Below are 14,946 nucleotides of genomic sequence, written 5' to 3'. Positions count from 1 at the left end.
TATAACATTTATTGCAGCACACAAAACACATATCTTTAGCTACTTTTAATAACTGGAAAATAGTAAAAGAAAATATTTATTAAAGTCCTACACATCCCGTTTTATCTAACCACGGTTGGACAAAACGGGATAGGTTTATAATATTTAATTTCTTGTATAAAATTATCTAAAACTTAGTTTATGTCTAAATTAAGTAGACATTAAACTGTATAGTAAAATTTACTCTTGAAAAAATAATATCTTCAGTAGTAAGAAACTTAAAAATAGTCATTTTTTATGTTTTATGGCAAAATGGGAAATAAGACCTTTTATTTAGGACTAGGTACGTATATCAGAACAAAAGTCACATAAAAATATGTTGTTCTTCTCTGCGGTATGAGAAAACGCTTCATATCTCTATTTAAAAAATTAATAGGCCAACAAATAAATAGGTAGATAAAACCGGACATAACAAACTGTATTCCATTTTATCCAACTTATAAGTGTCCCGTTTTGTCCAACTCAGACATTTTTCAAAACAAAAATGGCTGCTGCCTAAATGTGAAAGTAAAATTAGATAGACTACACATGAGAATATTCGTTAATGAGTGCTTAATTAAATGTAATAGTCACCGGAATTATATGTTTAGATATGTAGGCAGTATAATGTAGAAAACAACGCACTTAAAAGTACAAAGTATCAAAAAAATAGAGTCAAACAATTCTAAACACAACAACTTTCATCAAATAGTGGCATCGAGGTAAAACGAACTGAGAATGTTAAAATATGGTTAAAATGACGACTGATAACAAGTTTCCGTCGTTGTCTGATTGATAGCACCACTAGTTGGGTCTCTAGGCTAGGTATCCCGTTTTATCCGACTATCCCGTTTTATCCAACTCTCCCCTATACCTATTAACTTGTAGTGGATTAAATTAAAACAACCATAATAATAAGTATCATTAATATGATAATGTAAGCCACGACTATGTATATTTTATAAATATTCTAAGTAACAAAGTGGTGGGGAGTGATGTAATTTAAATGTCTTTAAAAGTATTCCTTTCAAGTTATTAAAAAGAAATCAACACCAATGTAATCGACACTTAACCTATAAGTGGATTTTAATTGTCTATGCAAATTTAGGATATATTATTCAAAAATTAAATAATGTATTTACTAATTATTGTTCTACTGTAATCACATTGTTGGATAATCATCAAATTAGATCATTGGGATGTTTTAATAATGGAAAATTATGAGATGTTTGACTAGTTTGACTATTGAGTTTTGTTGTGAAGGTTGTTCTTAGTTTATATTATAATATAACACAAAACTATCTGAACATAAAATAAATAATACTGTTTTAATTTCCACTTATAGTAATGGATTGGTCAACTCAATATTAGCATTGTCGGAAAGAACTGTTGTGTTGTTTTATTAGTAAACTAAACTCATTGGCACAAAATTCCGCCACCCAAAATTTTTGATTAAGTTTGACAATCTATAACTTTATTATTTCTACTCCGATTTTCAAGATTCCTGCATCAGTTTGTAGGTACATGTATTGATGTCATTTGTTATTATTCCGGTAGCAAAAAATTTTTACTGAGATGGCATTATAAGGGGGTAAATGGAAGCTTTGTTTTTTCTCCTAACTTTAAAAGATTCTGTGGAAAAATTGCAGGGCTGATTTTGTTTCATATACTCCTTTTGTATTATACTGGAGGTATCACTAAGTTTTTGAATTATTCGAATATCCTTTTTCTTGTAAGAGCTGTAAATAAAGCACTGCTTTGAAGGTTTATTTAATTAAAAATATAAAACGCACTAAAATGTAAAACAAAATTAACAACAAAACAAAACAATTAAATAGCGGGTAGGTCCTCCTCTTGCAGCAACGACTAAGTACTCGCAATCTGCTTAGCATCGAATAAGGATGTGCTATCCTTGCCTGGGGAATAACCCGATATTTCTCTACCAGGGCCATAACTGTAGGTACCAAATTTACTGGGGGCCTAGGATGACGGCGAATAGCTTTTGTTAATTCATCTCATTAATGCTCAATATGATTGAGATCGGGGCTGCATTCGGGCCATTCTAATCTTCTCAATCGAACCTCTGTTTTATGTCTTCTAATCTTCACAATCAGTGTTTTTATTTACAAAAAATGGTACAGCTCTTACAAAGAAAGGGATATTCGGATAATTTAAAAAACAAAATTTTAGTGATGCTTCCAAGATAATATGACAGGACTATGAAACAAAATCAGCTATTCCATTTTTCCACAGAATTTTTTAAAATTAGGAGAAAATACAATGCTTCCATTCACCCCTGTATAATGCCATGCAAGCCATGCAGCTTATTTTGCCCTCTCCATATTCCAGTTTAAAAATATCCACCGAAATACAAAGATGAGAATATATATAAAACCTTAATTCGACCAATAGCATGCTATAGTAGTGAAGCTTGGGTCCTCAAAGAAACATTCAAAACAAACTCGACACATTCGAAAGAAAAGTACTGAGGAGAATATCAGGACCTGTGAGAAAAAACGGAATCTTCAGAATTCGATACAACAACGAGCTTTATCAACTTTATAAGGAAACACCCTTGTCAGACTTCATTAGAATACAAAGATTGCAATGGACCAGACATGTAATAAGAATGGAAGAGGATAGGATACCAAAAAGAGCACTGAACGCTAGAATGCAGGGAAAGAGACCAGTTGGAAAGTCAAGAAAGCGCTGCGCTAGGAAGACACAGTAAACAGCGATGCACAAGCACTTTTAGGAGTCCGTGTATGGAAAAGAGCAGCCACAGAAAACAAGGGTGGGGGTAAAAAAATTAAGGAGGCCAAGGTTCAATGTGGGCTGTACTACCGTAGAAGAAGAAGGTATTAGAAGAATAATAACGCTTGAGATGAATGGTGTGTTGACGTTATCCGAAATCGTTATTAAGCTCCATAAGTTGGTACGGGCACAACACATTGCTAATCAACTTTTCTCTTGAGACGTATGGGAATTGAACTTTTTATAATATGATTATATATGATATATGACATATGATTATTTATAGTTTGATCGTCTCTGCTTATTTTGATCTCGTGTCCCAGATATTTGTACATAAGTGTTTGTTGTACATTATCTACATTATGAGCAGAAATAATCAACAGGCGAGAATACGTATCTTGAACTTAAATCACATGCTAAACAAATATGTCTGTCAATAAACACGAAAAAGACTAAAATCGTAGCACATAGTCGATCGGAGATAACAACACAAACCTACCTGAAAATTGACAGCTTAGAAAAAGTAGATAGCTTTATTTATTTAGGAGTTTTGTGTTTTATTGGCACTGGTTTTCACAACCAACTGGCCAGTCAATTTCATAATTGTTTTTTAGACTATAACTTATCACTAACTCAGGGGAGTAATGTGTAGTGTGTGTGTTGAGTAAGTGTCTTGTTACTTTGCAAAGTAGACGTCATTGTCTTTGCAAAGAGACGCTAATTGTATCCGAACGTCTGCGGATCACAATAAGGAGTTAATATCACAAGGGACTACATTGACGATACAGAGCTTCATCTACAGTAATCATCCTAGCAAATACCTACGGCATACTTTACTATGAACTAGATATTTAAATCACGACACCTACACCAAAGATTTAAGTCTTGAATCTACAAGACCATGCTACCGGTAGTGAGCTATGGATGTGAAAGTTAGATATTGACTTAAAAATCTGTAAATTTCATGGACATCTTAGAAATAAAGGTACTGAGATGAATACTAGGCCTTATAAATAAGAACAATAGGGGCTTTCTTCTTCTTTAGGTACCGTCTCCTCTAAGGAGGTTGGTAACCATCACAGCTATTCTCACTTTTGAGATTGCAGCTCTGAACAGGTCAATGGAACTGCAATTATACCAGTTTCTCAGATTGTTAAGCCAGGAGATGCGTATTCTTCCAATACTTCGTTTTCCCTACATTTTTCCATGAGATATTGTAACTTTCTTATCCTAATCATATTTATATAGGGGGCCAGTCAGATACAATTATGAAATATATAATATTTAAATAAATAACCACATTTATCCCAGTATGTCAGCCTGCAGAGTCTTTAATGAACAAGCCATATGAATTTGGGCTTTCAAAAAAATTGCTGAAGGCAAGAATGCAGGGAAAGAGACCCATTAGAAGATCGAAAAAGTGATGGGAGCATGATGTAGATGATGACTTCTTTGCAGTCGATCATGTGGGAGAGTGGCTAAAGACCGTAACGGATGCAGAGGTTTGCTGAGGGAGGCCAGGGTTTGAATTTGGCTGTAGAGGGATGGGATGAAATTTGTAGATCTGTAAAAAGGAGGTGTTTGATGATTTCCATTGATAGTTGTTTCTTAATAACTTGCTTAAGAAAGTACATTTTTTTGTTAGTGTTCTTCTTTTGATTTGTCTAATAATTATTCTTTCATTACCCACCCTACTTATTGTACTTTTACTAATAACTCTATAAATATTATCGATAGGGTTTTTATTAGTGATTATAAAATCTGGCAAATTTATTTTCAATATTTCAGTTCCTATTCCGTGCACACACAGGCCGGACTTCGCTGGACCTAGCGATGATGTTGATGTTATCTGCATAATATGCAAATCAAAGTCAGATATTATCTGACTTTAATTTGTACAAATTTATTAAAGATTGCCTCATTTGTATTAATCTGGGAGTGTTGAATTACTTTTTCAGACGGAAGATTGAATCGAATGCGTGGCAGTCCATCTTCTTTAGTATATTTTTACAATTAGGCCTGGATCCCGCGTACCAAAAAAAAAGTTGATTAATAGCAAGCTGAAAATTTGTTAATGGCTTAATGGTGTCTAGTCGGACAAACTTTGATGTACGGGAACACTGGAACAGGGCAAGTTTTAATTGTGGAACAGTTTAAATATTTGGAACTTCTGATTACGAAAACGTCCCATGTATTTTGTCGGACAGAACATCCAATTGATTTGTTACCCTTTCATTAAACTCTCATGCAAAAATCAGACTGCTATTACTAACCAACATGATTCCTGTCATTTGACATGTTCTTCGTGTTCCACTCATTAAAATGCCCACTTGGTGATAAACACCAGTCTGATTTTTGCATGAGAGTTTAATGAAATGGTAACAAATCAATTGGAAGTTCTGTCCGACAAAATACATGGAACAATTTCGTAGTATGACGTTCCAAATTTTTAACCTGTTCCACAATTAAAACTTCTCCTGTTCCCGTGTTGCCATACATCAAAGTTTGCTATTAATGCTATTAATCCACTTTTTTTTGGTACGTGGGATCCAGATTTAAATGAAAGGGCCTTGAAAGTTTATTCTAGTTGATTCCGCTAACTGTTCCTGTGAGTGATAGTTCCTTTAGTTGAACGAGGAAGTGTATGTGAAATGCGGTGGATATTGACATCAAACACACCAGGCACTTTCAGGCCAAGATCTTTGGGATCCTGGTATGGTCTCAAGAGATAACAGACAGGGCTTGCTCTTCGTCTTCTTCGTCTAGCCATTCACGTCCACATCTGAACATAAGCCTCTTCAAGTCTTCCTTTCCATTGTTATTTATTGTACGCTACTTGTAGTCAATTTTTCCCGGCAGTCCGTTTCAGATCATCTGTCCATCTCATAGGAGATCCGCCTCTGGGTCTTATATGTTGGTATGGTCTCCAGGTTAGAATTGTTCTGTGCCATTTGTTTAGATCGCTCCTAGCTACATGTCCAGCGTATTCCCATTTCAATTTCATTGATTTTTGTGCCACATCGGTGACTTTGGTTTTCTGTCTTATCCATGTGTTTGTTTTCCTATCCTTAAGTGACATGCCTAGCATTGCTCTGTCCATTGCGTATTGAGTGACTATAAGTATTTTCATATTCTTTTATATATTCATATTAGGCAGGCCGCACATCAAAGAAACATGAAACGTAAATTACGTTTCATGGAAATAAACCACTGCTAAACAAATATATGTTTGGCCATTTATGAAACTCTCCGAAAATAAAAATGTGTCATGAGCATGAATCACACTCGTTTCATTGGTAGGCGGACTTTGAGATTTGTTTAGCAGTGTTTTCTTTTCATGAAACATGTTTTTCGTTTCATGTTTCATGTTTTTCGTTTCATGTTTCTTTGGTGTGCGGCTTGGCTTACGGTAACGTACATGTAACTACATAAATTATATTTATCTACATTTGGGTGTCACATACAACAGCTTAAACGTATTAGTTCCTATGTTTGTATTTTATTACGTTGTATGTTCAATTTGCAATTTATATAAGGTTTGCAATATATTGGTTCTGTTTTTTGCTTCACTTTATTAACTTGTATATTTTTTTATATATGAATGATTTATCTAATTTCAGAAAATTGTATTTGTTACTTTTTTTGACTCTATGTTAATCTTTGTCCATAAAATTGTATAATTTTCAGTAACAATAAAGCATATTTCTAATGCATAATATTAGGTACCTAGAATTATGTACATATTCTTTAAGTTAGTATTCAATTGTATTTGATATTTTGTATTCGAGATCAAAATTTATCTAGGAAGAAATCAAACCTATGAAAATCGGTTTATTTATGAACCTACTACACACAAAACAACTCTTCATGTCTACTTAAGAGTGGAAAATTATACCTTAACTCACCTGTTTGAATTTATAATCGTTAGAAACACGGTAACCTAGTTTTAGGTGAGCAGCAAACGTCATGGCCTCCTTCGCTGTCAAAGCCATTCTAAGTTCTTCATCTTGTGGAATATAAGCTGATAATTTTCTATACCGGGGGCTCTGGTCTCGAACGACATCGTTTAATTTTACTGTTCCGGTGCTTCCTTTGGTTCTGCAACAAAATATATTATATGATTTGTAGTTGTAAACGATACTGTACAGTTGATCCCAAACCCTTTTTTCAATACGTCATAGTTTGTCGAATTCGCTTTAAGGCATTAAGCTGGAAGTGACAGAAAAAACGTACGTCCATGATTATTATACATAGAAAATTATGTATTCGTTGAAGGGTATTTCCATATTACAAAGTGTATGTACGAAATTGTAGGAAAAGTAAATCTTACCTTTTTCGATAAACTTTCAAAGACTGGTAAACACCAGAAAATATCTTATCTGAGACATATAGTTAAAGGAAATCTATAGAGAATACTACAACGGATCCTTAATAGCAAAATAGATGGCCGTAGAAGTGTAGAAGAAAACAAGTTTCTTGGTCAAAAAACATTCGTGAATGGACACTTTATCCAAATGGGCAATATAGGCAGTTGCCTAGACCGGCAAATTATGAGAGGGCGGCAAAAATACTGTACAAAAAATAATTGTATATAAAAATTAAAATCGAATAACATTTAAGTACATCAGTACATCCATCAATGGAATATAAGTGGGCATTCATTTCTAGAAAACAAATTGCATTTTCTTAACACTATTCATTCAAAAAGGACAGAAGTCGTAATTTTAGGGATTATTTGGTCGCGTCGTCGGCAGCACCGCAAAGGCAGCGAGCGCACTATTCTATATTTTTTTTAAACTGGGTTTATTCGTGGTTGAAAATTTGCCGCTTTCATTGAAAAATGTCGCCTTTTCGGACGGTTTTTTGCGAATACCTTAAAAATTATGCATCCAACGAAAAAAACTATATAAAACATTTTTGTAGCTTATGAAAAATATAAGAGATTTGTTTCTTCATAAATCTTCTAGTGATAACATAAAAAGAGATATGGTAGGTGAACAGAATTTTTTTTTGTGCATGCTCAAATGGGTGTGTTCAACTTAATAACAGAGAAATGGTCGATTTTAAGGGTATAATGCTATCAATATCTTTTGTAAGCACTGCCTGAAAAGAGCTTTAAAACGACCGCACTTTTAAATTTCGATTACATTCAAACTAAGCGAGACATAGTGCAACAAAAAAGAATGACCAATTTATTTTAAGATAAAATGAGAACTATGTATATTTTAACCCCTCATGCACCAGATTTAAATGCATCGTTTTGCTTCTACAATACCTTTTACTATAGTGTTATTTCTATGTGCAACAAGTTGGACGGGTTTAAAATGTTTGGTTTTTGAAAAAAATAAGATCAAATTATAGAGAGCATTTTTAATTTTTCTTAAATCTTCTTTTTCTCCATGTAACTCGAAAATGATAATGAGATACAGTAATAAAAGGAAAATAAAATTGTTATCTAAAAGAAAACCTACATTTTTGTAAGGTATTTTTTTACGTATCTCTTATCACTTTCGAATTACATGGAGAAAAAGGAAGATTTTTAAAAAAATTTAAAAATGCGCTTTATAATTTGATCTTATTCTTTTCAAAAACCATTCATTTTAAACCCGTCCAATTTTTGAATATAGAAATAACACTATAGTAGAAGGTATTCTAGAAGAAAAACGATGCATTTAAATTCTGGTGGATGAGGGATTAATAAATATACTTCTCATTTTTCCTTAAAATACATTAGTCATAAGTTTTTTTGCACCATATCTCGCTTAGATTGAGTGTAACCGACATTTACCAGTTCTCGTTTTAAAGGTCTTTTCAAGCACTACAAAATGTATTCGTAGCATTATACCACTAAAATCGACAATCGATGTCTGTTATTTTAAGTTGAATACACCGATTTGAGCATGCACCAAAAAATTTTTTTTCGCCTACCATCTCTTTTTTTATTAAAACTAGAAGAATTATGAAAAAATGAATCTCTTTGATTTTTCATAAACTACAAAAATGTTTTATATAGTTCTTTTCGTTAGATGCACAATTTTTATGGCATTCCCAAAAAACAGTCTCCGAAAAGTGTCATTTTTCAATGAAAATGGCAAATTTTTAACCACGACTAACTCCAAAAGTATTGAGTTTTCAAACAAAATTATAAAACAGATATTGCTTAAAATTAGGTTCTCTGGCCACTTCCGGTGTTAGTTTGATAAAAAATTTCCACCCCCGAGAACGGGTTGGAACCAACCCTAAGTCAAAAGCGTCATAGTATATAGCGTAGACTTTGGTTCTTGAGCTATTTCCCTACTTACAGTGAAAATATCAAGTAAATTGATGCAGTAGAATGGAATTCGTAGCCAAATACCCTCACTGACTGCACTAATAGATTCCTACATCATTCATAATACATAAATCTTCTTCTTCAGGTGCCATCTCCGCTACGGAGGTTGGCAATCATCATAGCTATTTTAATTTTTGAGGCAGTAGCTCTAAATAGTTGTTTCGAGCTGCATCCAAACCACTCTCTCAGGTTCTTCAACCATGAAATTCGTCTTCTTCCGATGCTTCTTCTGCCATCTATCTTTCCCTGCATTATGAGTCGTAGGATGCCATACTTCTCGCCCCGCATCACATGTCCGAGATACTGTAGCTTCTTTTCTTTAATTGTAAGTTCAACTTCCTTTTCTTTACCTATTCTTCTCAGTACTTCATTGTTTGTAACTCTATCTACCCAGGAAACCCTCATAATTTTTCTATAGGTCCACATTTCAAAGGCGTTAAGTCGTCTCATTGTCTCTACATTTAACGTCCATGATTCCACTCCATAGTATAGAACACTGTAGACGTAACATTTTGTTAGGCGTACTTTAAGAGCTAATGTTAAATCTTTGCTACATAGGACCTTTTTCATTTTTATAAAATTAGAACGTGCTTTTTCGATTCTGACTTTTATTTCTGCAGTGTAGTCATTATTTTCTGTTATAAGTGTTCCTAGGTAAGTGTACTTTTTTACTCTTTCGATCTGCTGGCCCTCTACTATCAAGATTTCGTTAGTATTATGGTTGTTTTTACTAATTTTCATAAACTTCGTCTTTTTGATATTGAGAGAGAGTCCGTACTCCCTACTACACTTTACTATTTTACTCATGAGTCTTTGCAGGTCTTGTAAACTATCGGCTATTATTACTGTATCATCTGCATATCTGATGTTGTTAACTAAGACTCCATTTACTCTTATGCCGACTGTTTCATCTTCCAGAGTTTCTCGCATTACCTCTTCAGAATAAGCGTTAAATAATAGAGGTGATAGTATGCAGCCTTGCCTGACTCCTCTCTTTATTTCCATTTCTTCAGATGTTTCTTTTTCAATTCTTACTATTGCTCGCTGATTGTAATATATATACATATATATTGTAATATATAATACATAAATGCATTCACTTAAAGGTTCATTTGGATACCACAATAAAATTACCAATCACCAATAATTGACATATTATCTAAATACTTAAAGAAGAGTGGATTGAAAGATATTTGCCCTAATTTTGATATTAGGTTGTTCTAGCAAACAGTCAAACTAGTCAGTAACCGTCAGCAAACAGTTGGTCAGTGAGAAAACATAATACAGTCACTAGTGCTATCTCCTCTACTCGCGCTTGTCCACTATTCGCTGATGGTTTCAAACCGTTTGAAACTTGCTAGAACAGACTTGCTAGAATGTGCTTTGCGCATTTATTTGTGCCTCCCAGTTGCCAACCAACGTGTCCGCTGAAAGGTCATTTTTGAGAATGTCAAAAATTTAAAATAGTCATGAAAATAATTTCCGATCAAGTATGACGCAAGAACGTCTTAACAATTTGTCGATTTTGTCCATAGAAAGCGACGTAACAAAGGCGATTAATTATGACGACATTAAGATGATAATTTTTCCAAAGAAAAATCAAGAGAGAAATCTGATTTGATCGAACTGGAATGGCAATTTTTATGTATTCTTATTTAAATAAAAAATCTACTTACAATTTTTTTTCGCAAAAATGTTACATGCTTGAAGGGCGGCTACTAGAGGATTGCCTAGGGCGTCAATTGACCTAAACGCGGCCCTGCCTGTGTCCGCGGAAAGTAAAAAATGAAAAATAAAACCAAATTCAGTTTCAGTTCAAACCAAATTTTAAAAAGATCAGAGGAGAGAGTAGAAGACTAGTTTAAAAGGAGCTTCTCTTGAGATAGGGACTGTAGCTATATCATCACTGTAGATCTATTGATTCATCATCACTCACATACACATATATACACACACAGACGACTATATACACACACACACAAATACACCACGCTTAGTGGGCAAATCACATACAGTTGTATGAAAACTAGTTCCTCATACGGTCAGATTTGTTCTGTGACAAAGGCACTCTCCAATCGTTAGATGTAACACCATCGAGAGCAAGAAATGCATTGTACAGAGAAAAAGTGTTTTTTTACAAAAGTGTGTATCAAGTGAGTTAGCAAACTCTGGAGGAATATTGCCTTGGGTAAAAGCCTTACATCTAAAGGTAAAAATATCTAGTCCTCCAGAGAATGGGTAGAATTTCCTTGAAATATAATTTTTTCTCATACACGTTCACGGTTTTTATTTAAAAAAATTAATGAATGTACAGTATAATAAAAAATCAATTATTATTCCATCAAACCAAGTATTTAATATGTGTAATTGATATCGTCTAAAAACATTATTTTTTTGTTCTTAAATACCAGAAAAAAAACGAGTAATGATAGTGTAAGTAGCAACAAGTTTTTTTGGTAATTATTAATAATAGTTGGGGTCCATTTATCACTGACTTGTTGCGTAATGATTATGATCTAAGATAAAAGAAATTGTCTTTGCACAAAAAATGTGTCATTAATAGCCCATATTTGACATCTAACATAATGAGGACTGTCCTTTTATCACTCTGGGGTTATAAAACATAAAACCCGTTTTTTTACTTAACTTATTAAAAAGAATATTTCTTCTTGTTGTATCATACCCTCCTCTCTGTCTTGTTTCTACTGACCGCTGATCCAAAGAGTTAATTTGTAATTCCACCAAAGCAATTTGTTACATTTTGCACCTATTATACTATTCGTCTGCTGTCCGTATTTCTAATTATATTGATTTTGATTTCAATAAGTTAGTCGATATACATTAGGAAGTCGACATACCTTCCGAGCTTTTTTTTATTATCCTGCGTATCATTTCTATGTTGAAATACTTAGATCTCAACATTCCTTATCCTGTCCTGAGAAATTTCGATAAGCTTTTTTATTTCGTTGTTTTGATCCACCGTTTCGTTTATTGTATTTATTAAATATCTAGAATCTGGTAGTTTTTTCTATTTCTGATTAGGGAAATGATAATAATATCGGATGCCATCTTTGCTGGGGAGATAGGTTCCGACGCCACTCGCACATTTAACCTTGTTTGAAGTAGCTAGTGTCGATGCTCACACTAGCCCAGGGGGGACAGACGGCTTAAGGTATCCTCCGAATCACGGTGAACGGCTCGTATTATTTTTAGAAATGAAAATGTCGTTGTTGGTGCCGAGACTTGAGCTCGTACGCTTTGTCTTATAAAGGCAGTATCTTGCCACTGAGCTACGGCCGTCCACTCTGATTGAGGTACAATGTGTACAGTCTATTGTGGCCTTATTAAAAACTAATAGGTTTGTTTTTGCTGATGTTCTTTTAAATAATAGTTTATCGCATATACAATGGGCGTATATGGGTATCGTATAAAATGGATAGGGCATGTTCTTATGCAAGAGGAAGGTACAAAAGTCAAGAAAAGTTTTTGACCGAAAGGGGGTCAATAGGGCCAACGAGCTAGGGGAAGACCGAGACTTAGGTATGAAGACAACCTAGAGTGCGATTTAAAATCTATTGGAGTTAGAGCATGCAGAAGAGTTACCAGAGACTGGGGTGAATGCAAAATTGTTGAAGACGCCTTGGCTCATAACAAGCCTTGATGTCCTGATGATGATGAAAGATTTGCACCACAATTAAATATCTTCGCGACTTGTGCTTTCATCTTCTCCTGGTGAAGAATGACTTAGAACATTTCGGCTAGAGGCAATATATTCTAAGGCGTCGACTGTCTCAAATTCCATGCCGCCTAGTGTTCTCTAATAAACTTGAATTTCAAAATTAAAATAAAAAAACTAAATTAATTTATATTTTCTACAACCGTGTTAAAAATGCAATTTTTAGCACTCCATACGAGCGTTAAAAAGGCTACTTTAAGGCACTAGTGCTTTAAAAAAATTTAAGGCACTGCAGTTCGTATTGACCCTATATGCAATTTTGATGTAATGTCAAAAAAATATAAAATTGGAATGTGTCACGTTCAAGTAAAAGTTCTTGTAGATATTGTCCGGTAATTACGTTTGTAGAAAAAATATTGTATGACATGCGTGTTAAAAAGTACATTTTTAAGGCACTCATGTGAAAAACTTTCACATGCGTGCCTTAAACGTGTACTTTTAACACTTATATCATAAATAACTATTAAATTATAATAAAAACCAATTAGTATATCATTAAATCAATTATTTTCAATATTTGTTATGGGTATCATTTAAAAATATTACACTTTTTAGTTGTTAAATACTAAGAAAAAACAAATATTACAAAGACAAACAACACATTAAATGTGTTGTATAAATACCAAATTTTGGTAATTATTAATATTTGGAGTTCATTTTTGGAATTGTTACGTAATGATTATGATCGAAGATATAAAAAAATTGTTTGTACACAAATGCCTAATAAATGCCTAATAAGGATTTGTCATTGATAACGAGAATTTGGCATCTAATGAGAACTGTACTTTTTTAACTAAGGCGTGAAAAAACATAATAACCCGTTTTTAAAACGAGTTTAATGTGTCACTTAAATTGAGAGATTGGAGAGATTATACAACAATGAAATACCTTCGCGATTTCTGTGTTAATCTTTTCGTAATAAAGCTCTTAAACAATTTCGGCTATAAACAATACAATATAAATTTTACAAATAAAAGGCAAATATCGAGTAGAGTAATTTATAAAATCTTGCCCAAGTACTTTCGTTCTCAAGGCATCTTCAGGTGCATTTCGTAAAAAAGGAAGCTATCTAGCACATCCCGAAATGTCACAGATATTTACTTATAAAAATTGTAAAAATAACATACACTAGACAAATGAGAAACAGTTTAAAATAACTATTCGGGAGCTACATTATTGGCTATATCAGGAGAATGCCGACATAGCCGATTTATTAATTTTTACAATAAATATTAAAATTGCAAAAAACGGCTATTTTGGACCTTTCACGAGCTGTTTTGCAATAACAAATTAACGAAATTAAACTTGCCATAACTTAAATTATTGGTTTTTTTAATATTCTACAACTTTCTTTTTAAAAGATTTTCTCCAAAATGAATATACTGAGCCACAGAATTCAAAATCTCTAAAAATTGCAAATTTTACAACTTAAAAACGTTATAAATAAATAGACACCCAAGATTGGGTGTTACATTTTAGTAGAAGTTAGTCCTGACATCGGCCTTTACAACGCCTGAGTTTTTAAAAAATCCTGAATTATAACACGTTTTTTCATCCACAGGGTAGACTATAAGGGCACTCGCAAACACAGCCATTTGTAGTCGCCACCGGTGGTTGCTACACGCTGCTAACTAAGGTTTGTATGTATTTTAAATGGACTCGGTGCACACACTGTGTTCCCGGTAGTCTTCGAGCGACAAGCTATGACGGAGGCCGGTTCTCGCTACTTGAAGCGAGAACCGCATGACTTTTCCTACTTGACTTTTGCATTGAAGTCAGTGGCGACTACAAGTGGATGTGTTTTCGGGCGCCCTAAGTGCAGAAACAGACGAATATCTCTGCAGCGCTACTCTGTGGATCCACAAAGTGGCTTAAACAGCCGATTTTGTAGTCCCAATGATTTTGTAATGGACGCCACAGTGATAGGGCAGTCAATGAGGGTATGTGGCACCAAATTATATCCTACTATATCGATTTACGTGATATTTTCACAGTAAGTAGGGAATAGCCAAAGAAACAAAGTCTACCCTATGCCGATGTGTGCTTTTGTCTTGGGGGCGGTTCCCACCCCTTCTCGGGGGTGGAGAATTTTTTGCTTAAATAACTA

General features: G+C 33.8%; 1 protein-coding gene across 1 annotated transcript in view; it reads right to left on the bottom strand.

The window, feature by feature from the left end:
* The window catches only part of LOC114328599 (ATP-binding cassette sub-family G member 1), a gene marked incomplete in the record, with an annotated part of 266,280 nt that overhangs the window by 110,357 nt on the left and 140,977 nt on the right, over positions 1-14,946 (bottom strand). The window contains 1 exon segment of the mRNA XM_050657211.1: positions 6,678-6,870. Within this exon segment, the coding sequence (XP_050513168.1) occupies positions 6,678-6,870 (193 nt within the window).

Source organism: Diabrotica virgifera, chromosome 1 (assembly GCF_917563875.1).
Source record: "Diabrotica virgifera virgifera chromosome 1, PGI_DIABVI_V3a".
In the NCBI taxonomy this organism is placed as follows: Eukaryota; Metazoa; Arthropoda; class Insecta; order Coleoptera; family Chrysomelidae; genus Diabrotica; species Diabrotica virgifera.
This window is presented reverse-complemented; position numbering and strand designations above follow the sequence as displayed.